The sequence below is a fragment of the Mastacembelus armatus genome, chromosome 1 (assembly GCF_900324485.2).
Source record: "Mastacembelus armatus chromosome 1, fMasArm1.2, whole genome shotgun sequence".
Classification (NCBI taxonomy): Eukaryota; Metazoa; Chordata; class Actinopteri; order Synbranchiformes; family Mastacembelidae; genus Mastacembelus; species Mastacembelus armatus.
In genome coordinates this window covers 25413022-25441000 of record NC_046633.1, presented here as the reverse complement: position 1 = coordinate 25441000, position 27979 = coordinate 25413022, and the positions used below count along the sequence as shown (strand labels likewise).

Sequence of the window (27979 nt, the reverse complement as noted above, 5' to 3'; positions counted from 1 at the left end):
TTTTATTTATTTGTATTTTTGTAATCAGGTGGGAAGTCGAAATGGAAAAAGGAAAGGACGCAGAAGTACGCGCAGCATACGGGTTAGCTAAAAGGCATCTTCCTCTATTTATTTATTTTTTATTTGTTTGTTTGGTAATTTAAACATTAGAAATTTAATTTTTTTTCTTTAAACGACTTCCCGTTTTAGATTTACTGTGAATGAGTGAGATTTCTTTGTGCCATGGGTGAACCAGCTGCTGGGCTCAGTGACACCCAGTAGCTAAACTGCGGGGTCGCTAATGAGTCGCTGCAAACATGGCTGCCCAGGATGAACTCAGTAAGTTTGTTTCTGTGTTGTTGGAGGTTAATCGCTACTGAACCGTCGTGTTTTCGGGTGTGAAAAGACACATTTTAAGAACCGGACGGATCTATTTGAAGAGCAGGATCTTTCTGAAGAAACGATCAATCTGTAGTTAAAACGGGGCGAATGACAGTTAGCTACCCAGGTGTGCTGCTAGTTAGCAGGAAGCTATCGGCGGAAGGCCGTTTGCCCAGTCATGGTGGGAAGGAAACCAGTCGGGACAATCTGTCTCGGCTCGGCCTGTCATGGTGGGGCCGGCAGCTTCAGTGTTTAGGCCAAATGGGACTCACTGCGTGCGGTGTCATTGATAATCCAGGGACACGACATGGAAACGGTGAAATGCGTGGATAGTACAGCGTTAGCTAACTTAGCTGGGTGATGGGCGTTGGGCTCTGTGCGGGGGGTGGTGGGTGCTGGTGGCATCAACAGCAGCTGGCAGGGTGAGCAGACACTGGAGCGACCATCTGTTTGTAGTTTGTAGCTGTATCAAAGTGTGTATGTGTATGTGTATGTATATGAGCTGGTGGTTGCACACACCCAGTGAGTTGTACTTTCACATTTGAATGATGAGCCATTGCCAAATTAATACAGCGAGAAACTATATTTGTAAGGGTGAGTTGATCAGGGTGTTAAATATGTTTGCTGTTATTCTCGTGTTGGGCAGATCAACTGGAACGTGTGTTCCTTCGCTTGGGCCACGCAGAAACAGATGAACAGCTGCAGGACATTATCTCCAAGTTCCTGCCCCCTGTGCTCCTCAAGCTCTCCAGCGTTCAGGAGGGTGTGAGGAAGAAAGTAAGAATGGTGTTGCCTACCGCTATGCCTGAAGAGATTACGGCTACTCTTGCTTCAGTGTGGGCTCTGTAGAGGCCACACCTGAATATTAGCTCCTCTGCAGTAGAAATGTATTAAAATATGACAAAAACCCTTAAAACGTCTGTTGTGTTGTAATGAAACAGATTCTTTTTTTACTGTCAATGAATGTGGATAATTCTCTTTTACTAGTAAGCGTTTATTTATGATGTTTCATGCGATTGAACCACCAAATCACTCTCCTTTTCCCAGGTAATGGAGCTGCTGGTCCACCTGAACAAGAGAATAAAAAGCCGACCTAAGATTCAACTGCCAGTGGAAACTTTGCTGGTGCAGTACCAAGACCCTGCAGCTGCCTCCTTTGTTACTGTAAGAGTCTTGTCTTATCTAGGGGGATGTGTAATATTCATCGATAATGACGTCAATTCTTTGTTTTTGCCTGTCTAGAATGTCATAACATCCCTGAGCTAGGTTAGTAGAAATACAAGATGACTATTGACAGTTTTGGACAAAACTCAATTTCACTGTACCTTTCAAGGTTGCATCTGGGTTTTTGTAATTTTGTGAATATAGTACCACATCAGAAAAATACTTTTTTATTGATTTCTTAATATTTAGAGTGAGTAGAGTTTATATGATCATGTCAATGATGATAGATGGATTTGACTTAGCTTCACTAGGAAAGATTAGTAGTGACTAAGATTCACACTTTTTTTTCAGAATTTTACCATCATCTACATTAAAATGGGTTACCCACGTCTGGAGGTGGGGAAACAGTGTGAGTTAGCCCCCACTCTCCTCACTGCCATGGAAGGCAAACCACAGCCACAGCAGGACAGGTAAGGGCACACACACTCACGTGCTTCAGAATACACAGGGGTATTTACTATTAAATTGGTTAAAATGAGTGTGTTTTTCAGATGCACTTGAGTTTTTGCTTGATTGACACCTGTATAAAGTTATGCACACATGCAGCCCCAAACCTTTTCTCTCTGCTGGATTACTCCTTTTGTCTCTTTCTTCTCTCAGCCTGATGCACCTGCTGATCCCTACTCTTTACCATATGAAGTATCCTGCAGACACGTCCAAGAATGCTTCTCCATTCAACTTAACAGAGCGGCCAAAGACAGTGACCCTGCTGCTGGAGTTCATGTTAGATGTTTTGCTGATGCCTTACGGGTGAGTTTGTGTAATAATATGACTGAGTTTATTAGCATTTTACCTTCTGAACAAGAACATTGATGTGCTGTCATAATGTTTCCTTCAGGTTTGTGCTTAATGAGTCGCCGACTCGTCCTGCTCCCTCAGCCTCCCAGGGAAGTTCTGCAGATGGGACAGTGGCAGTGGGTGGTCAGAGTCTACCCCAGCCTCCCCCAGGGATGAGTGTCTATGCTGCCAAGAGGGTGATTGGAGAAGCCCAGTGGAGCGCTGAACAACTAGAGCAGGTACAATGAGGGCTGCATGATTATTCATGTGGTGAGGGATGCATATTGTGTTTGTTACCTAATGACTCCCATCTTTGTGTTTTTATTTTCAACAGTGTAAGCTAGGGATAGTGAAATTTATAGAGGCAAAGCAAGTTCCAGAAGTGGAGACAGTGGTTCATCTGGTTGTGGCGTCCAGCGACACCCGGCACAGTGTGGCCACTGCTGCTGATCTGGAACTGAAGAGCAAACAGAGGTTTGATGACGAGGTTACATAATTTGCTTTATGTCTGGATCAACAGTGATCAAGTCATCCAGTCACCAATCTTTCCTTTAGCCTAGTGACTTATACAGTAAATTCCCAAATTAAAAATCATAACACTTCGAGCTAGCCTGATGGAGCTGAGGTGCAAAATGTGTTGCTCACATTTTTTGACATGCACAGACTAAATTAATGAAGATGATGTAGATACCCTTATGTGGCCTGGTCCCTGGTCTGATCAATAATGCTCCAAATGTTTGATTCAATGTCCAAATATCTTTTCCTCGTGCGTTCGTTGTTTATCAAGCTGATAAGTTGGTTTTGAGTAATTTGTAAAGATATACTGTAATCACAAACTTTTCTTTGTGTGTTCAGTCATGCATTTCTTTTATCTTTCAGCATCATTGATTGGAACAATCCTCTAGTTATCAACAAGATGTACAAGGTGTATCTGGGTGATGTTCCTCTTAAAACAAAGGTTTATAAACTCAACCTTTCATTTTGAAGCTTAACCTGTGAGGTTTGGTTTTAAAACTGAAGTATATAATTGTGTTTTGTATGTGCACTAGGGCGGCAATGTGAAACAAGAGCTGAAACACGAGCCAGTTAGCACTAGAGTCAAACTGAAGATCCTGCCGCATCTTTTACGGTCACGCTTAGCTGCAGAGTGCTTCCCAGCTAACATCCAGGTATAACATTTGTCTGTGCTTAATTCATCTTCAAGGAAATGTTCCAGCACATTCAATCTCATTGGTTCCCTTTCCTCTGTAGGTTGTGTATGATGGTCTGTTTGGAGCCAACACCAACAACAAGTTGCTCTCTCTCACTTTGCAATTTGTCCATCACATCTGCATGGTGTAAGAAAAACTTTTTCTTTTCTGTAAAAGCCTCCAGGAAAGATTTTTGTCCATGACAAAGCAAACATGTTTGCATTTTCATAAAGAAATCGTCCTCTTCTAACCTGTTTTTTAGGTGCCCGAATACGAATAAGCCGTTGGGTCTGATGCTACTTAATGGCCTTACCAAACTCATTAATGAATACAAGGAGGTAAAACAAATACTAATAACATACGTTTAATCTCCTAGTTTACACTTTTTTTAGTTACCCACTAAACAAAATCTGTCATTGCAGGATCCTAAGTTACTCTGTGTTGCCTACTCTGCAGTTGGAAAGCTGTCAAGGTATAAATAAATATTCTCTTTTTCCCAAAAACATTGCCAGCTTGGTGCAGGATTTTAGATTTGGCTTTTTATATCCTCTGTATTTTTATGTCTTCTAGCCGCATGCCACAGCTGTTCACAAAAGATATTGCACTCGTGCAGCAGTTTTTTGAATCCATGTGTAAGGTAGGCAAGCCAAATTTGACAAATGTACTGACAGTATGTTACTCTTGCACAGTGGTGTGTCTAAAACAAGATAACCTTTTATTTGTCCCACAGTGTGGAAATCCACAGTGTTACCCAATCTAGTCCAGTGCTGAAGTTTTTATTTAAAAAAAACACATTGCTATCATCTTTAGGAGGAGCCTGACGTTCGTCTTGCCATTCAAGAAGCTTTGTCTATGATGGTTGGAGCTTATGCCAACCTCCAGGGGGCACTGTTGAACCTGATGGAGGCTCTGGTGGCTGCATACATTGGAAAGGTGAGTGCACGCAGGTTGTTTTATTTAAAAAAAAAAAGTTAACTATTTTAGTAAATAGGCATCAAGCAAATCAAACCCTATTAAAAATAATAATAATAATCCTTCTTGGACAGCCGGAGGTGCAGGTTCGTCAGGTGGCCATGAAGTTTGCCAGCACAGTTTTTGCTCCTGATCATGTGCCGTCAAGATACCTGCTGCTATTGGCTGCTGGAGACCCGTAAGTCCCAGTACCCAAGAATGATCAAATAGCAATTTGCACTTATTGTACACAATGGGAAACAACTAAAATGAGATGATACAATAATATTTACTAGGGATGCACCGAAATGAAAATTCTTGGCCAAAACCGAAAAAGAGGAAACCAAGGCCGAAAACCAAAACACCGAAAGAAATTATGCCAATTATTAGTACCATTGAATTTATGGCTATGGCTGTGTACTGACTTTACTAAAATCAAGGCATTGCAATTGCATAAATTAATATTAAAGTTTCAAAGAATGTCCGTGGGTCTTTCTCAGATACACTGAAATACGTCCACACCGCAGACATGTTGCTTCAGACAAGCACGTGCAGGTCGCGGTTTCTGTTTGCGTCATCACAACATTTCGGTCGTAATGTTTCGGTGATAAAAGTCTTTCGGCCGAAAATTTTCGGTGGCCGAATATTCGGTGCATCCCTAATATTTACTTGCCTCTGGATAAAATGAGCTGCCTTCTGTGTTTTAGGAGGGAGGAGGTGTCTATGGAAGCCCAGAGGGTGCTAAGGGCTTTTCCTACCAAGAGCTCAGAGAAGGAGGAACCACAGCCAATGCCGTCCTTCCCTGACATGGTGGCCTATGTCCAGGAGAAGGTGGGGCCCTCTGTATATATTTTGTTATCACCGAGGTTACAAGCTGGACTTTTTGCCTAAAGATACAGTATTATCTAATATATTTTTCTTCCTGTCCTTATCAGGCAGCTCAGAGGATCAAGACTCCAGCTAAGTACATTGTTGGAACATCCACTATTCCTTTTAACCCATCTGCATTTGGGGAGGTAAATACTAATTGGTGGTCAGCCTCTGACATCACAAATTAAGTGTGTATCTCTGGAGAAGTACATAGATTTTTTTTTTTTTTTTTTTCCTGCTGCAGACACCTGACTTGGTGTCTATCTAAATTTCCTGTTTTGCCAGATTGTGCTGTACCTGAGGATGTGTTTAGCCCACAGTGCTGGTGCTGTACCCATGTCCACACGCTTGGCGGACATGCAGGATGATGCACCAGCCATCGGTCACTACGTCCACACGTTGTTGTCCTCTGAGACCCAGCCTTCGGTATCAAAGTCTTCTGAGACTAATCCTGTTCATGTCTACATGGACCTGCTGCAGCAGCTGCTGTCTGCTGTAGGAGGTGACTGAAATTAACCTACTCTTCTGGGGGGTCTGGCTTATTGTGGCTTCACACAGAAATAAATTTTATTGCAGTAAGGTGTGAAAACTGCTTTGAGGAGTGTGAACTGGATTGTCAGGTCATGCCTGGTTAATAATGACAATGAATTCAGCTTATAAGATAAAGCCATGTGGGACTGTAAGTTTCTTAAAATGTGCAATCTTCTGAGAGTCACTGTGATAAAGTCAATGTATAGCTCTCATGACTTGGCTGTGTTACAAGTGACATTTATTAGTGTACTGACATTTATCACTTTATACTTGTATTAACTTTTTATTTCTCCATCTTGCTTTAAGTGAATTTGTATTAATTCCACCTCATAATTTTTCTCTGTACAGGAATCTCTGTTATGTACTGTCTCCTGGAGGTGGTGTCTGTCTGCCCAGAAAAACTGGCTTCCAGATTTGCTGAAAAAATTGACTGGCTTAAGGTATTTCATTTATTCGTATGTTTTAGTCATAAGATGGAGGCAGTTCTATTTATGGTGTGCTAATTTATTAGCATTGCTGAGCTATGTCATGTGATCTCGTAAAACCATGAGCCTAATTGGGCTTAATGCATTCATCTGTAATAACAGATGTTTTCTCCTCCAGAGTCTGATGAACACAAATAAGGAGGACATGAGGGAGCTAGCAGCCCAGTTGTACGCTGTGGTGGTTTCCACCATGACTGGCAACGATCTGCAGACAGCTGTTCACAATCTGGTCAAAATCACCAAAGACAACCATGTATGGCGCTTTGTCTCTACAAATATCTGGAGTTGGTAAAGTTGTTTACTTTTTATTGTGCCTAAATATGGATTTTGATTTACAGAGTCCTGAGACTCAGCATGGTGCCATTTTGGCTCTCGGCTACATGGTGGGAAGGTACATGAGCAAGAAGAAATCTGTTAGCTCTAGTGACTCCACCCAGAACCTGGGACAGCAAATAAGCATCTCCTCTCAAGAAGATGACGGACTTGTTGCCATGGCCACCAAGACAGTCGGTATGTTTTTTTTTTTTTGTTTTTTTTTGTTTTTTTTGTTTTTTTAAATAATAATTGCATTGTGTCTAGATTGTGATAAGTAGACATACATTTAAAATCTCCTTGCTGTATCAAAACATGTTTCGTTTTATTTGCCCACATAAAACTTGTGTGTACACAAATTAAAATTAGACATGTTATTTCTGTCTGGGTTCACACACTGTTTGTACCCATGCAGGTTCCTTCCTGGACAGCATTAGTGCACTGCTGGCAGTCGCAGCCTGTACAGCTCTGGGAGAAATTGGGCGGAACAGTGCCCTGCTGATCCCTGCGGAGGGCGAGGGCTTCACCCAACTCTCCTCTGTGGAAAACCTGCTGTCCCGCATTCCCTCTGGCAAGGAGAGCATGAAGGTAAGCTGGGACACCACAAGAAGAAGTGGCTCTCATGACATTATGTTCAGTGATGACAAATCAATCAGCAGGGCACACTGTGCCTGTGCTATATTCATATTGTGTGTAGTAATGATAAATCTAATTGGTAACTTGCATTGTTTTTGTTTTGTTTGTCCAGATGAAGGAGCGAGCCATCCAGACCTTGGGTTACCTACCAGTGGGAGACGGAGACTTCCCTCACCAGAAGAAGCTGCTGCAGGGACTCATGGATTCTGTAGAGGTGGAAAAAAATATATATAAATAATATAGACTATGTAAAAACAGATTGTATTGGGAGCTCTCTTATTTAAGAAAATTAGACTTGGCTTATGAAAAAACAGAGCATTGGGAGCTCTGTCTTATTTAAAAGAAAGTTAGTCTTGGCTTATGAAAAAAACTGAGCATGGATATGTTTTCATTTATCCATTCATATCTGCTTGAGTTGTTGTCTGGTAGCTCATTTATGACAACAGCTCTCATTTGTTTATTTTTATGTCAAGGCCAAACAGGTGGAGCTACAGTTCACCGTGGGAGAGGCTATCACCAGTGCTGCAGTAGGTACCAGCTCCAGAGCTGCCAGAGACCCATGGACCTGCACGGAGGATCAGTACAGTCCACCACACAGTAAGTTCTTTAGTTTGCACTTGGATTATGAGCTGTGCTTCAAAGAGTTTTTCACACAGTTAGCAATAGAATGAGTTGTTTAAATTGATCTGATTTAGTTCTATATTAAAGCTAATTGCTAAATAATCAGATCTGTCAGACCAAATCATTCTGCCTCTCTGTACAACGTGTGCTGGTGAAATCTTAATTTTTATCTTAATGTGAAATCCTCACTTAAAGTAGCTGTTTTAGTTCCTGAGCAACATTTCAACTTTCAATTTCATGTTTTTCCTGTCAGATGTGAAAAACAATGATGTGGTTCTGTGGGTCCTCAACTCCATCCTGTCCAAGTACATACCCAGCCAGAACCCCCACGTCCGACAGGCAGCCTGCATATGGCTGCTCTCCCTTGTCAAAAAACTCAGCCAACACAAGGAAATCACAGTGGGTGTATTGCACAACAGCATATTTCTGAATCTTAAAACAAATATGGATCAGTACAGACCAGGAACTCTGATAAACAAGAGTAGAATCTTTGAATCTTTTATGTCAAATCATTTTTGTTGTCATTTAAAGTGTATTCTTCCTTTACTCCCCTCAGTCACATTTAAGGGAGATTCAGGTGGCGTTCATCTGTGTTCTCTCAGACCCTGATGGTAAGAAAAGAGTTTTGTCTAATCAGATTGATCTGCTCATTACTGCCAAATATACCTGTGCATTTCAAAACAGCCACAACCCACTCTCTTTCTGTTTCTCTCAGCTCTTCATCTGTCGCTCTTTGTTTCTTTTTATCCAGAACTGAGTCAGGATGTGGCATCTAAAGGCCTTGGTCTGGTCTACGAAATGGGAGGAGAGAATGATCAGCAGGAACTGGTGTCAACACTGGTGGAAACCCTCATGACTGGGAAAAGGTGAGTGGGGTGGTTGTATAAAGGAGACGGTAAAACAACGAGAGAGAATTAGTGTCACTTCTGTAGGAAGATGAAAAACTTTCAGTGAATACAGAGAGAGTCTAAAATGTTATTTTTCCTAACATACAGAGTGAAACATACTGTATCAGGAGAAACAGAGTTGTTCCAAGGAGAGGGTTTGGGGAAAACACCTGATGGGTAAGACATAGGTCACCTCTTAGCCTTACTTGCGCCATTCTTATCCACAGTAATGTTACAAATGAGATGACAGATTTTGTGATGCAGTTTTCATAAGTTAAGCTTTTTCTCGCTTTCGATGGTTCCTGGCAGCCATGGCCTGTCCACATACAAGGAGCTCTGCTCATTGGCTAGCGACCTGAACCAACCAGATCTTGTTTACAAGTTCATGAATCTGGCCAATCACCACGCCATGTGGAACTCCCGCAAGGTATCACACTCATCCTTGTTCTCATTCGTTACACGAGCCACGTCGTGCCCTGTTCTCCCACCTGAGCTCTTCCCTCCTCCACCCTTTCAGGGTGCAGCTTTCGGATTTCACGTGATTGCTGCCAAGGCCGGAGAACAGCTGGCTCCGTTCCTGCCCCAGCTTGTGCCCCGACTGTATCGCTACCAGTTCGACCCCAACCTGAGCATTCGCCAGGCCATGACCAGCATCTGGGATGCCCTGGTCACTGATAAGACCCTGGTAGGAGTTGATGCTAGAACAGAACATAAACAGAAAAGACACGCTGGTAAAGGAAATGTGTGTAACCTCAAAAGTAAATGACTGCCATCTTCAGAAACATTATTTTTGTATATTTGCTTGTGATGTGTCCCAGGTGGACAAATATCTTAAGGACATCCTGCAGGATGTCATTTCCAACTTGACCAGTAACACCTGGAGGGTCCGGGAGTCCAGGTACAGTAATAGTACACACTCTGAATATCAACAATACAAAACTAAAATTGTCACTGATTAGTGTATCTCCTCTCATCTGTTAATTTGGCGTTTGTTGACTGTGTGGAGCTACTGTAAACGCATGAAGATTTAGTTTGTTTCTTTCCTTTAGGTTTTATTTGCCTGATTTGTTTCCTTTTACATATTTCCTCAGCCACACTTTAACAGCCTGTTACACTGTAGTTACACTCACGGTTGCAGTTATGGTAATGTACCAGTTGAACATCAGGAGGCCTGTGTTATCATGCAGTGGTTCAAAGGAGTGGACTTTGATACACTGATTCTTCTAACAGCTGTCTGGCCCTAAATGACCTGATTCGTGGCCGTCAGACTGATGACCTCATTGATCATCTGGCAGAAATGTGGGAAACACTGTTCAGAGTCCTAGATGACATCAAGGTGAGCACCAAGTCAGAATCAGTGTTGCTTGTATCTGCCAAGCACAAGTAATGTGAGCCAACCTGACACTATTGGATGATGAAAACATTTGATAACGAGGACAATATTTAGATTATGTATGATATACTTCATAACAGTAGAATAAATATACAAAATAATAACGATATAATAATATGAATATTTCAGGAATCTGTGAGGAAGGCTGCAGATCTAACTCTGAAAACGCTCAGTAAGGTAAGTATATTTGCACCACGACTATGTGCATGTGACTGTGTGTTTTCTGTGTACCCATGTGACTGTCTAGTAATCTGCCCCATGACACACACCCTTTTCTGTCGTGTCCAGGTGTGTATACGTATGTGTGAGTCCACGGGCTCTGCAGCCCAGAGAACAGTGGCCATACTGTTGCCTACCCTGCTGGAAAAGGGGATTGTTAGTAACGTGTCAGAAGTCCGCTCACTCAGGTAATAACCTTTCATTGAAGTGGTCTTGGTTGTGTTCTCTGAAACTTTAGTAGTATAAGAGTGAATGGAAAACAGCACATGTTAAAGGTTGTAGCTAAATTAAATTTTTATCAGCTTACAGTATATCAACATTTAATCCTGCACAGATCTCTGTTGGAGATGCATTAACAGTTTGTTTTTTTTGTTTTTGAGTCACTAATCAAAGCACCAAGAAATGTTCCAACATGTTTGTTTAGTCGCCCCAATACTTTTTGTGCTGTGTGGTTCTCTCTCAACCCATCAGTTTTATTTTCTACCAGTATCCAGACTCTGGTGAAGATAAGCAAGACAGCTGGGGCCAGACTAAAGCCTCATGCTTCTCGACTCATCCCTGCCCTGCTGGAGGCCCTCAGCACCCTGGAGCCTCAGGTCCTCAATTACCTCAGCCTCAGAGCTACAGAGCAAGAGAAGGTAACCTCAAGAGTTCACGTCACATCTTTACCCAAGTCCTGTAAATAAAGCCTGTACATTTTATCACAGGTTAGATTACACATAGGTTTTCTTGTCCCTCCAGAGTGCCATGGATGCTGCTAGACTAAGTGCTGCAAAGTCTTCCTCAATGATGGAGACCATTAACATGGTAAAAAGAAATACAAAGCTGAGGTTTCTACTTTAAAGTGTCACAAAGATAAATGTTTTGTGCTTTGTGTGTCCCTGTGCTCAGTGTCTGCAGCATCTTGATGTTTCTGTACTGGGAGAGCTGGTTCCCAGGCTCTGTGAGCTGCTCAAGAGTGGAGTGGGCTTGGGCACCAAGGTAAAACTCCTTCATATAGTCGTGCCTGCTTCTTTGCATCTTCCTGTCACTCTCTTTGGTTGTTTCCTCAGATTTTGCTAAGCTATCAGGTACCAGGTGAGCTTGCTAATCCTTGCCTCTTCTTCGTAGGGTGGCTGTGCTAGTGTCATTGTTTCGCTCACAGTGCAGTGTCCTCAGGACCTCACCCCATACTCAGGTACAGCACAGTACAAGACACTTTTCTTCTGGTCTTGTGACGGATTTACTGTTTGTTGAAAGTGAATTAACGACACTGGGACTGTTTCCAGGTAAACTAATGAGCGCCTTGCTGAATGGGATCCATGACAGGAGCACTGTCATACAGAAAGCGTTTGCCTTTGCTCTGGGGCACCTTGTCAGGGTGAGCACCAATTCTGATGAGGAATCTTATGACAACAAGTGTGGGAGAGATTGTTCTCGTGACTCAGCATAGTTTGTTATTTGTTTTCCCCATCAGACAGCAAAAGACAGCAGTGTAGAGAAACTACTACTGAAACTCAACACCTGGTACCTGGAGAAAGAGGGTGAGGAATCAGAAATGTACTATTTTCTGGTTGAACTGTGCATTTGTACTATACAGTAACTTTGTGACTGTACGTTCTTCCAGAGCCCATTTATAAGTCGTCATGCGTGTTGACTGTGCATGCCATCAGCCACTACAGTCCCGACGTGCTGAAAGGCCATGCAGGGGTGGCTCTTCCACTCGCCTTCCTGGGAATGCATCAGGCCCCAGGTCCTGATGAGGAGAAAGGCGAGAGCCGTGATGCCACACTGTGGGCTGAGGTGTGGCAGGAGAACGTCCCAGGTGAGAAGTACTCGCCTAATAAAAAAGAAATAGAAGATCTGAAACAGACACACAAACACTGCTTGGAATTACTACTTGTCATTTTTAACGAGGATTCAGTTTGTTAGCAAAATAAAACACTTTCATAGAATTAATGACTTACAAAATAATTTGTTGAAATAATTTACAGTAGTGGAAAAATAGCATGTTTGGACATAGACATACGTTAGAAACACATGCCAATTATTTATATGTGCAGTTTTTCACATCTCTTATTTTCTTCTTCTCAGGAAGCTTTGGAGGCATAAGGCTGTACATGACGGAGCTGATAGCCATCACGCAGAGAGCACTGCAGTCGCAGTCCTGGAAGATGAAGGCCCAGGGCGCAGCCGCCATGGCGACTGTTGCCAAGGAACAGACGGGCTCATTGGTGGCACCACACCTTGGTTTGGTGCTAACAGCTTTAATGCAGGGACTGGCTGGGCGCACGTGGGCTGGCAAGGTAACAATTGCTAAAACAACCGCAAAGAAGAAAATACCATTTGATGTGTTAAAATAGATTTTATTTGTGTTTTTGAACCAGGAAGAGTTGTTGAAAGCCATTGGATCAGTTGTCACCAAATGCAGGTGAGACCTTTGCAGATGCCTGTTTTATGTGAAGGACAAGGTTCATTAGCTGTCATTTATACCTGTTTTCTTCCTGTCACCTTCAGCGCTGAGCTGCAGAAGCCCTGCGCCGGCCAGCCCACCATCTCTGAGGTGCTGGACGTCGTGTTGAAGGAATGCCGTAAAGAGATTCTGGTGTATAAAATGGCCGCTCTGCACTGTGCTGGAGATGTGCTTCACAGCAGTCAGGAGGACCGTTTCAGCAACATGGCAGAGATCCTTTTCCCCCTGATCAAGAAGGTTAAATCACATCTACACATTTGATAATATTGTTATAATAGTTTTCTTTCTCAAGGTAATGTCATTAGACATTAACACATTTTACGAAGTGTCTTAACTGTGATTAGTTTATCTTGATTTTCCCCGACAGAGCTGCCCGGAGAGCGGCGGGACGTCCCCAAGATTGTTGGGGGATGACGATGATGATAGAGATGTGAGGGAGAAAGAACTGCAGACTGAAGCTCTTCTCTGTGCTTTTGAGACACTTGGAAAGACTTGGCCCAGGAACCCAGAGACTCAGGGTAAGCTGCATACATATGACATATTGAAACATATAATTGCTGGATCTGACAGATCTTTTCCTCAGTTAAGTTTTAAGTATGAAATCATATTTTTCCTTTGTTAACTGGAGGAAGATGCTGGACCTTTGAACCCATTAGGGACATATGAATCCATTAATAAATGTGTCCTTTTCAAGCAAACTGCAAAGCTTGTGTAAATGGAATTCCTCTTCAAAAGGACATTTTGTTAAATGTCTCATTTATTACATTCGAAAAGGTTAATGGATTATAAGTCAGTCTTTTTTTAAAGAAAATGTTTGTCCATTTTCTTTCAATAGAATTGTGTGTATCAAATAATATGGTTTTAAGTTTCCATATAAATATTTCAACCACTGACAGAACTACTGTAGTTTAGTACTATGGTAGTAATTGGTGGCCGAATGTGTGTCTGTAGCTCGTTTCCAGGTGGAGGTGTGTGGACTTATGTGTGAGAAGCTGAAATTAAGCACTTGGAAAGTTCAGCTTTCTGTCCTACAGTCCATGAAGGCATACTTCCAGGGGTGAGAAGCAGCGAAGCAACACTTATTTGCCGTTTTTTCCTAACATGTCTCATCTAAATGATTATATCTGCTTTATGTTTTGTCTGGGGTGTGGGATTGACAGGTTGCTGCTGCTAGAGAAGGGCAGTGAAGACTTCAATTCACTGTCACAGATCCTCACAGAGACTTGTGCTGCTCTCACATACCCTTTAGGTAAGGACCTAATAAGCTCAGTGTATTCTGAATAAATCTCTAATGTGCATGGGTTTAACCTCCATGTTGGTGATGTTTTCCTCTCCAGAAAACAAAAGTTACTCATCTGTGAGGACAGGGGCTTTGTCAGTTGTGGATCTGATCGTCAAGAGAACTGGAGGTAGTGTTTTGTTTTGTTTTGATGAACGTTGTCTTCACCGGCATAGTTCAGTTTGTATTTAGTTCATTTTGTTTCAACTGTAAAAACGCAAATGATTTCATGTAGCTCATCTTGTCCCCTGAAATAGCATTCCTACACTTTAAGACCAATGACAGCAGCATGGCTTAGGAATGGAAATGTTGGACAGTCGTTCTAACACAGACTAAAACGTTATTTTATAACGTTTCTTTTCCTCTCATGTCGCTGTGAGGTTGATGTCTGGGGTTTTGGTACACACTTTCATGGGTATTGATTCCATCTTCTGTGCCGTTAACAGAGAGTGAGCAGTGGGACTGTGTGTCTGTGAAGAGCCGGGAGCAGCTGCAGCGCTCCCTGTCAATGCTGCAGTCCGACAGCAGACCTGAACTGAGGGACAAGGCTCAGGAGTTGCGCAGACACATCCAGAGTCAACCTTAGGCATGCAATGAGTAACCCAAAACATCCAGTTAAAAACACAGTACAACAAAACAGACTATCAGCTTCTTTTAATGTCTGTATGAGCAAAACAAAACAGTGTATCACCCTGACTGACCTCTTTGGTATAGCTGTCTTCCCTTAAATATTTACACCTCTCAGATCATTGCCTTACGTATCCATATTATTCATGGGCTTGGAAGCTGGCTTGTGCAATAGACGACTCCAGTCAAGCTGGTTCACGTTTGTGGCTGACGAAGCTTAGAGACTAAAATAACACAACTTGCTCTGGCAAGGGATAAGGCTATTATCCATTGTCTAAAGAAATTTTATTTGGTTCATGTAATTGGACATTAAGATACTATAATGAATAGTATATAAACCAGTGTATTGGGTTTGTGGGCACTGAATATCTATAGCCCCGAAATGGGGACTTTTTACTACTGTTGTGGGCTTGCCTGCTCGTTAAATATCTGAACAACAGTCAAGTCATTTACCTGGACTAACACACAAGTGTGACTGCTCAGCTCATCCATAGTTTGTACTCTGAACATGTCCTGAAAACGGTGTTCTTTCTCCTGTTTGCAAGGCAAATGAGCAAGATACAACATATTTTGTCAAGTCTTGAAAATAGTGAAAATCCTGCTGTTAAATTCAAAGTGATGCTACAGTTGTTTGAATTTCTCCCTGATGGAAATAAAACTACCTTGGTCATTTGGACCTGTAAGTTTCTTTTGCCTTCATACAGAATGATGGTTATACTTTCAGTTTTAAATGTAGGGAACAGAGTAATGTCAAACCAATCAGGTGCCAACACTTCACATGTCAGTGAAACCACAAGTGATGGAAAAATATGTTTCACTACATCTGGAAATGTATCACTAAAAAGCCATATGAAACTGCACCTATGTATATGGAATTACTGCAAAGCTTGGCTGATTGAATTTATTAGAACAAGGTAAATACAACAACCTAAAGAAAATATTAATTCCTACATGACTTTCTAGCTACAGTACAAGGATCAGCTGAGACTTACCAGAATAAACTCAAACAAATCCCCATATTTTACAAACTTTATGTTTCAGTATTATATATATTGTATATTTTAAAAAAATCCTATCTCAAGAGTGACCTGGCAATAATTATTAGTATACTTGTATTGTTTACAAAGTTTTACTCTACTTAAACTGCAAACTGTTAATACAGTAGTTTTTACAGTAAAATGGTATAAATGTAAAACTTACCAGTGTAACAGACTCAAAATTTTAGTTCAGTGTGTGAATCAGTTGAATCACTAGTTTCTGATAACTCCTACAGTCCCCCCAGTTTTTCAAATCACCCTACCCCCACCCATATTACCGCTACAGAGAAATTTGATGCAGTCTGCAAAGCATGACAAGACATGACCACGGGAATAAATCAACTTGAGCCATTAATATTTCAACTACTTTATCTACTAAAATATAGGGTCAAGTTAGCAACATAAAAAACTGAATTTGCAGAAGAACAAACATTTACAGTTAAAAAGTTTAGGATGTATACAAATGAGAGAAAGAGGTTCACAAGGAGATTACTTACATATGGAAGACAGAAGCATGAAACTGATGTTGTATAAAGCACAAAAAAGGATTCTAGAAACGACGATATCAGAAATTTGACTGTCCTGTCGTTACTCTACAATTATTAGCTGATCAGCTGCTTGTTCCTCTTGTCTTTTGAACGAGCCTTGTCTTGGCCTTTCTGAAAGAGGTTGGCATCACTCTGGTTGAGCGCAGTCCGTGTCACTGTGGACATGCCATCGACGAACTTTGTCTTGAACAGGACATTGGCGTTGGTGAACATGCCATCCTTTAGGGACACCACCACAAACTGGAGGAAAATAAATTAAAGTTACTCTACTGCATTTCCTGGGCGTCCAGTGAGCCTCAAACTCACAACAAACACAGATCTATAGCAGCGTTGCAGCACTGACCCCATCAGTCTACCGTATTGCCTTCTGCAGTTATTTAAGATTGACAACATGAACAAAATATGTTGTGTATCATACCATACCTGAGAGTGTCTGAAATGTGTGCGCAGCATTTGTCCAATGTTCTGTGTGTGTGAGAGATCGAGGGCAGCGTCCACCTCGTCTAAGATGTAGATGGGAGCAGGCTTGAACAGCAGCATGGCCAGGATGAGAGACAAGGCCACCAGTGATCTGAAAACACAAACAAGAAGTTATTTCATCATCTATGGAAGACAGACAATCCTCTATCATACTTGTTACTGTAACAACCATATCAATGTCTTTGCTGACCTTTGCCCACCACTGAGCTCAGTGAGGTTCTCCTTCCAGGTGTTGCCCAAGGCCACCTTGAACTCTAGGCCCTCCAAGACACCACAGTCCTGGGGAGGAGCTAGTTTAGCTGTGGCTCCTGGCAACAGAGTTGAGAAAATGGAGCCAAAATCCTTGTTAACCTACCGAGAGGGGAACAGGACTGGATTAACAGTAAAGTCTTTTTAACCATGCTCATGAAGCACTATGGGTAGTACTGCATTAAAAATACTCAAAGTAGTGATAGAGAAATCGAAGTTACTCATCACTTAACACACAGAGTACTAAAAAAAAAAAAGCCAACCTTCTGCCACGCCAAGTTGAGAGCCTCCTTCTTCTTCTGGTCCAGCTCCTCAATTGTCTGTAAGATTTTTGCTTTATCGTTCTCCACAATCCTCTTTTTCTTCATCAGATCATTGTACTGCAGATGACAAATGTAATGGAAAGAGAGTTAGACAAAGCTGTGGTGAACATTTGTGGACACTGCTCATCTCCTACACCCGTTCTGTGTCCTCACCCTCTCCTCTGCCTCATTTATCATGTTCATGGCCCTCTTGTTGACGTTTCTCTCAAGCTTGGCAGTTGTCTCCTCCAGCTTCTTCAGCCGCTGGCCAGCTTCACGAGGGTTGTTGGTCTTGAAGTCGTAAGGAGTGTTTGGCTGACTGAAGAACTGGCGTTCTGAAGGGATCCAATCGTGTTCTTCCAGCATCCGAGACACCTGGAAGAACAAAGCAAGTGGAGCAGACGTGTTCGGAAAACAAAACATACTTATCCAGTAAATAATGGTGGTAAATTAACATTTGTACCTTGTCCGCAGCATCCTGGCTGTCTTTGTGGTGCTTACTGATATTGTGCTCCAGCTCCTTGATCTTCAGCTGGACTTCGTTGTTCTCTTCCCTTATTTTATTAGCCTTGGTGCTCTTTGCCTGGAACATTTAGAGATTTTTTTTTTTTTAAATCTCTCATTTTACCTTTCCAAGACATAAAATAAATCTGCACTAGATAATCATGAAATAAGGTGAACTTATTCTCACAAGGTAACACTGTCAAGTGCTGTATAATAAAAAATTAAGGACTTTACAGGTTTATTGAATTATTTCTAGTTTGCACTTCAAGTGGATGGTATAAATTAAAGAAGTACTTTATTAATCCCCAAGGGGAAATTCAATTGTTACAGCAGTTATTCTCATTTAAAGTTATTAAATTGAATGTTATTTACTTTATTGCTATTAATTACATAATTTTAAGTAATTAACTTGTATGTATAATATGTATCTTGGCTTTAGGAGGAATTAGTCTGTGGCTGAATGAACTTCCCATTCGCCACAGTTCCTCATGAAGTGCGTGGGCAGAATTGTTCAGTATGGAGTTTATTTTGTCCACCACCCTCCAGACTGTCCAGTTCCAGTCCAACAAAAGATTTTGCCTTCCTGATCAACTTGTTTAGTCTGTTGGCCTCACCAGCCTCCCCACCACACTGCAAACCTCCTGCAACTGCAAAGAACAGTACACTTGCTACTACAGACTGATAGAACATCTTCAGTAGCTTGTTGCACACACCAAAGGAACAGAGTCTCCTGAGGAAGAACAGTCTGCTCTGTCCTTTCTTGAAGAGTGCATCTGTATTGTTTAACCAGTCCAGTTTGTTGTTAATGTGGACTCCAAGGTATTTGTAGGAGTCCCAATCTCTACTTCGTCTCCAAGGATGGAGACAGGGACTGGGGTCTTCCTGCTCCTCCTAAAGTCCACCACCAGTTCTCTGGTTTTCTTGATACTGAGCTTTAGACAGTTGTTACACCAATCAACAAAACTTTTTATCAAGTGTCTGTATTTCTCATTGTTATCATTACTGATGCATCCAATGATTGAAGAGTCGGAGAACTTCTGGAGGTGACAGGTTCCTGAGTTGTAGCGGAAGTCTGAGGTGTAGAGTGTAAACACGAATGGTGCCAGTACAGTTCCCTAGGGTGCACCAGTGCTGCTCATCATCTCATCAGATATGCAGCCATCTAGGCGAACAAACTGTGGCCGCCCAGTGAGGTAGTCTTTGATCCACTCCACCATGTCTGCGGGAACTTCCATTTCCTGCATCTTTGCACTTAGCAGGTGGGGCCGAATAGTGTTGAAAGCACTTGAAAAGTCAAAGAACATTTCTCTCACAGTGTTGCCCTGCCTCTCCAGATGGGAGTATGCTCTGTGCATTAAGAAGATGATGGCATCTTCCACTCCGATGTGTTCCTGATATGCAAACTGCAGGGGGTCCAGAAATTCAGACACTTGAGACCTCAGTTGTTGCAGGACCAGTCTCTGAAACACTTTCATGACACGTGATGTTATTGCTACTGGTCTGAAGTCACTAAGGGTACTGGGACGGCCTCTTTTTGGTAATGGGACAATACAGGAAGCTTTCCATAACTTAGGCACTTTTTTGAGCCTCAGAGAGAAGTTGAAGACTTTCTGAAAAACCTCTGCAAGCTGTCCACAACACACCTTAAGTACTCTGGGACTGATCTCATCTGGTCCTTTTGCTTTGTTGATCTTTAGTTTAACTAGTTCCTTCCTCACCTGTTCTGTGTATTGTTTTGATGAGGAGTCAGATGGTAAGGGCAGGGGAGGAGGTATTGGAGGTGAGGTATACTTCAGGAGATGGCATCAGTGGGCAATGGGGATGCAGCATTGGCAGAGATGTTGGGTGGAGGGATGTGAAGAGACCCCAAGGTTTCAGCTAAGGTGGTGGAGGGAGGAGAGATGGTGTGTGAGGACACTGGGTCAGAGTGAGAAGCAGAGGTGGTATCAAATCTATTAAAGAACAGGTTAAGTTCATTAGCAAACTTTGAGTCTCCTTCCACAGCAGTGTGTGACTTCTTGTAGCCAGTCATTATTTTCATCCCATTCCACACCTCTTTGATATTATTCAGTCTCAACTTGTGCTCTACTCTGTCTCTATAGAGCTGAGGGAGTCAGCTTCCTCTTCAGTTCTTTCTGAACAGCCCGGAGTTCCTCCCTGTCTTGTGTCATGAATGCCCTCTTCTTCTTGTTGAGGAGGCCTTTAATGTCCTTATTTATCCATGGCTTATTATTGGGGGAAACAACGAACTTTTTTGGGTGGAACAACATTGTCCTCACAGAAGTGGATGTAGTCTGTGATGCATGAGAGATGCCTTCAATGTCCTCACCATGAGCGTCCATGAAAAGGTCCCAGTTTGTAACCCTGAAGCTGCAGGACCTCCTCAGCATCCTTTGACCAAACCTTCACATACCTCTTGGTAGCAGACTGTTGTCTTAATATGGTCTGGTATGCTGGTAATAGATATAAGTTGTGGTCTGATCCACCAATTGGGGGGAGCGCTGAAGAGCTGTATGCCTCCTTCACATTGGCATAAAGGAGATCAAGAATCTTATTTTCTCGTGTTGCAGTCCACATACTGTTTGAAGTTGGTCAGAGTTCCCGAAATATTGACATGGTTAAAATCCCCATTAATTAGTATAAGGGCACTGGGGAGTTTTGTCTGGAGACCAGCGACGACTGTGTGGATGATGTCACATGCACTCTGTGCTGCAGCTGATGGAGGAATGTAAACAGTCACAACATTGGCCTGTGAAAACTCATGGGGCAGGTAGTATGGCCTCAGTCCAACCACCAACAGCTCAATGTCTGGAGTACAGATGCAGTCCTTCACTGTTACATGTCCAGGGTTGCACCATTTGAAGTTAACAAAAACAGAGAGACCACCTCCTCTTTTCTTGCCGCTCTGTTTCCCCTGTCTGCTCGCACTAGTGAGAACCCAGGCCGTTCAAGCAAGATGTCCGGTATATTTTTATTCAGCCAGGTCTCGGTGAAGCAAAGCAAGCTACACTCTCTGTACTCTCGCTGGCTGCTAGCTAAAGCAGTAAGTTCATCCATTTTGTTGCAGAGTGACCTCATATTTCCCATAATAATTTTTGGGATAAACGGTTTAAATCTCCTAAGTTTTTCTCGATGCTTCACTCCGGCTCTGCAGCCCCTCCTATGCCTCCTTCAATCTTGGGGGATTTCAGTTTTTATACCAAGAAGCAGACTTGTTCCCTTGAGAGCGAACAGTTGCTCCCTTGTATAGATGTGGTTGCCACAGAAATGTGTATTTTGTGATGAAGTTTCCATAATCTCCATATGTCTCTCCACAGGAATTAGAAGATCCCAACTCATTCACTTTCATCCATTATCAGAGAGAAAGCATAGATCTTGACTTGACTTGGATTAACATGATAATTCAGTAAAAGATTTGCAAACCCCCCCCCCCCCCCCCAAAAAAAAAAAACAGAGGAGCTGCTGTAACTGGCTGTCACCTAACAGGCGCCATTCAGATCATTAAAACATAAAAGGCAAAACTGTATTCACCTTGAGTTCACTGTCCTGAGCCATTATCACTTGTTTCTGTTCGGCCAGCTCCTCCTGGGCTTTACGTACAGCCTCCTGCACAAGCAGTGAATTTGGAATAGTGAGCCAACACTTACTGGACAGTTCATTATGATTGTTTATAAATAGAAGTGTGGTCATGACTGTATGCACATGCCTTCAACAAGACATGAATACCTTGTTCTGGGATACAGTGTAGGCCATACTGTCTATCTGCTCCAGGATGGCCTTTATGGCTTCCTCTACAGCCTGAATCTGCTGTTCATAACCAGCCTGCTCCCTTTGCAGCTCCTCCAGCTCCAGGGCCACAGCATCAAACTCCTGTGCACATAAGACACATAAGAAAGAAAAGAAAAAAGGTCAGTATTTTTATACATTTGATCAAGTAACAAGTGTTACAGATGGAGTGTGTGTGTGTGTGTTTGTGTGGTCAGTATACCTGCTGCCTCTGCTTCAGCTTCTTATTGAAGGCATCAGCTTTGGCCTTGGCCGTATTGAGCTTCTGCTGGGCGACTTTCAACTCCTTGTCCCTCTCTGCCTCAGCATTCTTCATCTTGTCCTCCAGGACTTTGTACTTCTGTTCAGCCCTCTTCTGCACCTCCTTGGTGACACGCAAAGTCTCCTCACTCTCCTCTAGTTAAAAAAACAAAACAGTCAAATTAGTTTACAACTCCAATACATACTGCATTTTCCAGACTAAGTTGCACTGGATTATTAGTCCCTTTTATCAAAAACAACCTTGTTGAACAGAGGAAAATCTATGTCATTTCTTACTATACTAATTAAAGTCTAAATGAGCCTATGGAGAATGTAGGCTAGGCATAACAACAAGCAAAAGTGCATTACAAAATTCATTCATCCATTCAAGTAAACAACTGTGCCAATGGCAGGGTGGGAGAAATGAAGCAGTGTTTCCTTCTCTCTCATGTCTGAATGTCAACACTCAGACTTTATTACCTTTACTGTGAAGTCTGCAGCATAGCTCTTTGTTTTGGGCAGCATTTTCATTTGTGTTACACTAGGAGTTAAGAGTTTAGCATGAACATAAGCACTTTTACTTTTTCTGCGGGACAATATGATCTTCAGTTGAGTCAAGCATCCCATCTAACGCTAGTGACTGCTCCATACATATTGGGGGGGGGGGGAAATACGGTAAATAAAACCACAGTTCTCCATCAGGTCTCACATGTGGAATGACACACTGTCTGCTGTTGTATCATCTGCATGAAATAGCTAATTGAATTCATTAGTATTGAAACAGGCGTTAGTGTTCTGACCAATGGCCTTGCACAGCCTCTCCAGCTCTTCTTGCTGCTGGTGGAAGGAGCTCTGCTGCACTTTGGCCTGTACAATCTGTTCTTCCTCAACCTTCAGCTCATACTGCTGTTTCAAATGTCTGTACCTGCAGAGAGTAAATGTTATGTGAGGAGTAGAGGCAAAAACATGAATGTCAGAAATAAAGTGTTCAAGGAGATACCAAATACATGTGAATGATTTCATTTTATACAGGTATTTGTGCAATTGTGTCGTCATACTTCTCAGCAGTTCCTTTCAGGCTGGCTAGCTGTCGCTCAATATCGTGAAGCTGGGCCTCCTTTTCATTCAAGTTTTCCTGAACCCCCTTCAGCTCTTGGACACCGGACAGAACTGATACTGAGTGAGAATGAGCACCTGGAAGAGGAAAAGCATGCAAAGCAAAATAAGAAAGTAATGAAGAAACATACACTTGGTTAGAGTGCTTGTGTGTGAGAAGTGATTTTACTTCACCACATGCAGTTGTTAAACCTGACAGTGCCTCCTAGTGAGCTTATCTTTAATGACTCAATGATTCACTGAAGTACATGGATCTTTGTCATTCCCACCTCCAGTCAGAGTTCCATGTGGGTCAAAGATATCCCCTCCAAGAGTGACGGTCTTGGTCAACACCTGCTTGTCAAAAGCCACCTTTTTGGCATTGTCCAGTGTGTCACACACCAGCGTGGAGCCAAATACGTACTCCATGGCCTTACGGAGGTTAGAGTCGTAACCCACCAGAGACAGCGCTGAGTGGACGTTGTCCTCTCCGACCTGACAGATGAGACGAGACCAGGTGACAGGAAGAGACGAAGTCAGCAAAAAGGCTATTCTGTTTCAAGATAAAACAGGACAATTTAATCTCCAAACTAGGCAGTGTTTAGATCTCTCACCAGACTCTTTGCAGCGTTGATCACTTTGTCGTTGAGTGACTTGGCAGAGATCTTGTTCAGAGGAATGATTGTGTATCTGCGCTGCAGCTCTCCCTTCTCCAGCAGATTTTTACCGGTCACCTGAAAGACAAAAAACACCAACTCAGGTTACACTGCTGTACTAGGATTTAAACAAACAAAACTGCCCACTCACACACCTACCTCTGTGTCAACTACAATATTATAGAGCCGCCCTCCCGCCACCACCTCTAGTGCTTTTGCATAAGAGACGTCACTAACTGTGATTAGGTTTGCTAGGAGCCCCTTTACTTTCCTGCGGTCCCATCCTCGCTCTGGGTCTCTAAAAGAAACAAATGCAATAAGAGGAGACAATGACTTGAAATTTTATTTTATTTTATTCACTCAGCAAGTCCTTACTTGTACTCAAAGCGCAGGTTTGGAAAGCGGGACATGAGACGCTCATAGGTCTCTTTAAGTTTAGCAACCTCTCTGGACAGCTCCCTTCTTTTTTCTAGCAGACTTTCCTCCTTCCCATCTGCATACAGAAAGATTTATCACTATTGTTATTACAGAACAGGCAACTCCTATCAGTGCAAGAAACTCTGCTCTGTCACACACACATAGTACCTTCATAGTTGAGTTTAGCAAGCTCAGCTTTTAGTTTCTCCCTGCTGCTTCTGATAGCTTGCAGGGTGTCCTGGTCCTTCTTGTAACCACTGTCCATCTTTTTCACCTCTGCCTGTTTGGTCTTCAGCTCAGCCTGGGCATGTTTCAGGGTCATCTGGGCCTGCACAGCAAGAAAGGGTGTATTCGTGAATGTGAATTTGAGTACAAATGCCTGTACTGTAATGACTAAACTGGCAAGCTGTAATGCCAAACCTAAAAATAATCACATTCCTGACAGATACTTTCAACTTTTTCTCACCTGCTTGGCTTCAGTGTCTGCTTTGCTCATGTCATTCTTGCAGGCCATCATTTGCCCAGCTAATGTGGCCTCCTCTCCATCTTCATTGGTGGAGAGACCTGCAGACACGGCCCTGAAATGCTGCTCAGCTGCCTCAAGAGCAGAACTATCCTTCTGCCCCTCGTCTTGCAGACCTTGAAGCTGCTTCCTCAGTTTAGAAACCTCGTTTTCTTTCACCACAAGCATTTTCTTGTCCTGAGGGTAGAGGAAATAGGGGTATAATTGAAGTTTTGATGAAGAATACCAACAAACTGCCAACAACTTTTTGCTTTGACAAGAGAAATCAAAAGTCCTGCAGATCATTATATTAGCTTAATGTAGGTAGCATGGTCTAGTTACCTCCTCCATACTCTTGACAAGTTCCTTTCTCTTCTTGGTTTCATCTTTGAGGTTCTGCTTTTTGAGGTCAAGTGCACTCTGGAGTTTGGCATCAACACGCTGCACTTCAGCTAGATTCCCCTCCAGGGATTTTAATACTCCATTCACCTTCTACAGATGTGTAGATATAAATCAGTGACAATAGTATGACCCATGATTCCTTATTTCTAGCAAACAAAGCATTTAACTTCTTCAAGATCCAAGAATGAGGAAAAAAATAAGGTAGAAATAAGTCTGATCTAATGACTCATATAGCAGCAGGTTTTCTATCTTAAAAATGTTATATTACCTGATCTTTTTTCTTCTGCAGCTCCTGAATCTGGGCTGAGAGCTCCTGAACTTTGCTCTCATTCTCAGCCATGCTCGCTTGCATCTTGGCGATATTGTCCTGCATCACCTTCAGATTCTCTGCTGACTTCAGCTTGGTTTCCTCTGCACACACAAACAGCCAGGCCACATAGAGGCGTGACAAGTGCTGAATCTCACGCATCAGCTTCTGGTACTCTAGGTATGCTGACCGCTCCTGCAATGGAAGGAAAGTACACAAATCAAATGGGTAGCGGAAAATGTAATATTTTTGCCATGAGAGGGAAATGTAGTTTTGCGATACCTCTTGCAGTTTCTGCATAGTTGGTGTAATTTCCTCATCCACAACCTTAAAAAAACAAAAAACAAAGAAAAGTTAGAAATGTTTTATTATTGATCTTTAGCTGCAGACTGGGGAAAGACATAGTCAAAAACAAGTTTGGCTGTCTGACTTACAGTCTTAATCTCCTTCAGCTTGGCCTCCTTCTTCTCAATGGTTTTCTGAGCACTGATCTTTTTACATTCATACATTCTGGTGCCTGCTGCTTCTTCGATCATGGCGAGGATCTGAAAGAGGAAATTTGTTTACTGGAATGAACACCTGAAGAAGGTATGTGCACGAAGGAGATGCGACAGTGAGAAAGTATGTTTTACCTCTGGTGGCTTCATATTTAGAACTTTGGTTATCCTCCCCTAACAAATATGAAACATGATATGAAATATACACATTAGTCTTAAAAATATGATTATCAGAAAACACAAAAGCCTGAAAGTGTGGAAGCTTAAACCCACAACATGCTCTCTGCTGCAGACAGAAGACTAACCTGCATGATGAGAAAATGTGGGTTGTTGACATTGAGACCAACAGAGCAAAACAAGTCCTGCACCCTGGTGTTGTTGGCATTGACACCATTGATGAGGTACTTGTTCCTGCCACCAATTACCACCTGATCAAGAAAAGGGATGTGTTTATACAATCTAAGCGTTGGAAAGTAGTAGGGCTGAACGATTATTTGCATTTGAAATTAAATCGCGATTTGAAAAAACGCGATTTTTAAACAGCAGACTGCGATTACACTCCGTCACGTGACATGCGAGAGTTTAGCAGGCTGCAGAGGAAGAATAAAGTTGGCACGCTACACTACAACTAAATCTATTAAACAATGGCTTCAGCATCGACAGAACCTGATACTGCGGAAGCTGATTTAGTGTCAAAGAGGAGCAGTACGTCCGTTGTATGAAACAATTTTGGCTTTAAAAAAAAGAAGATGCTGCACAGCGTCAAGTGCTGTGCAAAACCTGCCTTGCTAAGGTTGCTACCTCACGGGGCAATACTACTAACCTGACTGAGCATTTAAAAAAAACACCACAAAGTACTGTATGATAGTTGCATGGAAAAAATGCCGACCACCAGTGTGTTAAACTTACCTGCTTAGAAGGCTGTTTAAAATTTAATTTATATCAATTCTTGCATCACAGGATTTCATTGTAATTTCATTGCCTGGTCTACAGAAAAGAACATTTTAACGTTTAATCTATATAAATGTTTTGTTCATACTTCAATGATTTATTGCTTGTCATTGTCGAAAAATACAGAACAGAAAAAGCTTTGAAAAAATAATCGCATTGTAAATCGCAATCGCAATATTGGTTAAAAAAAATCGCAATTAGATTATTTTCCAAAATCGTGCAGCCCTAGAAAGTAGTTACAGGGCCGTCAAATGCGTCAACCTGTCTGGTGACTGTGATTTCATCTTGAGTTTCAAACCCCAGAGGGCTCTGGCTTTTGCTGGAGTTGTCAAAGGTGATGGACACCGTCGCCTTGGTGATGCCGGCCTGTCCGTTCTTGTAAACCAAGTCCTGAAGGTTGGCGGCTCGCACCTTACAAGGAAAAACACAGATATGTCGGTCATCCTCACTTGGATCAGCACAGACTACAGACTAAAAAATCTACTTTAGGTTAGCTACAGTGCAAGTCTGAATCAGGACTCTTACATGGGTGAGATTATTAATGCCCAGCAGAAAACAAATAGAGTCCAATATGTTCGACTTGCCGCTACCGTTCAGTCCCGTGATGGCGTTGAACAGCGGGTCGAACCCGTTAATCTCCGTCCTCTGTGCGTACGACTTGAAACCTTCAATAATTACAGACTTGATGTACATCTTTAGTCCTTTCTCCTCAAATTCCGAGAGTAGACGTCCAAGATCAATAAATGAAAACACACACTAACTGACAGCCCAAAGCAACAACCGAGAGCAATCGACAAAAACTCGGTCTCTCTTTTAACTTAAATTTTGGCGGCATTCACTGGTTTCACCGGCTGGTCCGCCCCCTCTCTGCCGGAGGAAAATAAAATAAATACGGTATTTTAACACGAAATATGTGCATTAAAAAAACAATCATTGAAATGTCTGATCTGAAATTTAAAGATGAAAGGCGAAAAAACATCCATCTATACATATATGTATAGATAGGTTTGGTTATTTTCGTCAGGCAAATGTTGAGGCTACTAAATATCCCTGATTTGAGCAGCGGTTTTTGGTGCCGCCTGTACGTCGAAAGCGTAACCACAGGTGGAACAAAAAATAATACAGTCACAAAGTATGAAGCCGCCTACTAGAATGGGCCCCAGCCTGTTACTGACTGAAATTCAAAGACACA

The 27979-nt window shown here is 42.3% G+C and overlaps 2 protein-coding genes across 2 annotated transcripts; one reads left to right on the top strand and one right to left on the bottom strand.

Annotated features, from left to right (window-relative positions):
* The first annotated feature begins 44 nt into the window (after window positions 1-44).
* On the top strand, window positions 45-15490 carry ecpas (Ecm29 proteasome adaptor and scaffold). The gene is made up of 50 exons (XM_026303855.1): window positions 45-82; window positions 190-318; window positions 1007-1137; window positions 1408-1524; window positions 1876-1994; window positions 2185-2334; window positions 2423-2600; window positions 2696-2835; window positions 3241-3319; window positions 3411-3530; window positions 3613-3698; window positions 3814-3889; window positions 3974-4023; window positions 4122-4188; window positions 4362-4484; window positions 4598-4701; window positions 5210-5333; window positions 5438-5518; window positions 5658-5874; window positions 6252-6343; window positions 6507-6641; window positions 6727-6898; window positions 7116-7288; window positions 7449-7550; window positions 7810-7933; window positions 8211-8356; window positions 8514-8568; window positions 8709-8823; window positions 8953-9021; window positions 9154-9271; window positions 9362-9529; window positions 9663-9742; window positions 10075-10180; window positions 10367-10414; window positions 10526-10644; window positions 10944-11094; window positions 11198-11263; window positions 11348-11437; window positions 11567-11633; window positions 11725-11816; window positions 11913-11979; window positions 12063-12260; window positions 12530-12741; window positions 12823-12866; window positions 12953-13145; window positions 13276-13426; window positions 13860-13965; window positions 14069-14157; window positions 14246-14317; window positions 14634-15490. The coding sequence occupies exons 2-50, from the start codon at window positions 297-299 to the stop codon at window positions 14771-14773; spliced, it is 5544 nt and encodes a 1847-aa protein (XP_026159640.1). The 5' UTR covers window positions 45-82; window positions 190-296; the 3' UTR covers window positions 14774-15490.
* Window positions 15491-16202: 712 nt separating this feature from the next.
* On the bottom strand, window positions 16203-27480 carry smc2 (structural maintenance of chromosomes 2). Its single transcript, XM_026304164.1, has 25 exons — window positions 27313-27480; window positions 27049-27198; window positions 26142-26264; window positions 25972-26010; window positions 25774-25884; window positions 25622-25666; window positions 25301-25534; window positions 24973-25122; window positions 24595-24828; window positions 24297-24456; window positions 24087-24204; window positions 23871-24009; window positions 23670-23789; window positions 23346-23550; window positions 23019-23154; window positions 22761-22885; window positions 21923-22116; window positions 21661-21804; window positions 21466-21540; window positions 17894-18013; window positions 17605-17805; window positions 17392-17508; window positions 17070-17230; window positions 16823-16970; window positions 16203-16639 (listed from the first exon to the last, which is right to left on the bottom strand). Exons 1-25 carry the CDS (start codon window positions 27478-27480, stop codon window positions 16454-16456), a joined length of 3603 nt encoding a protein of 1200 aa, XP_026159949.1. The 3' UTR covers window positions 16203-16453.
* Between the last annotated feature and the right edge of the window lie 499 nt (window positions 27481-27979).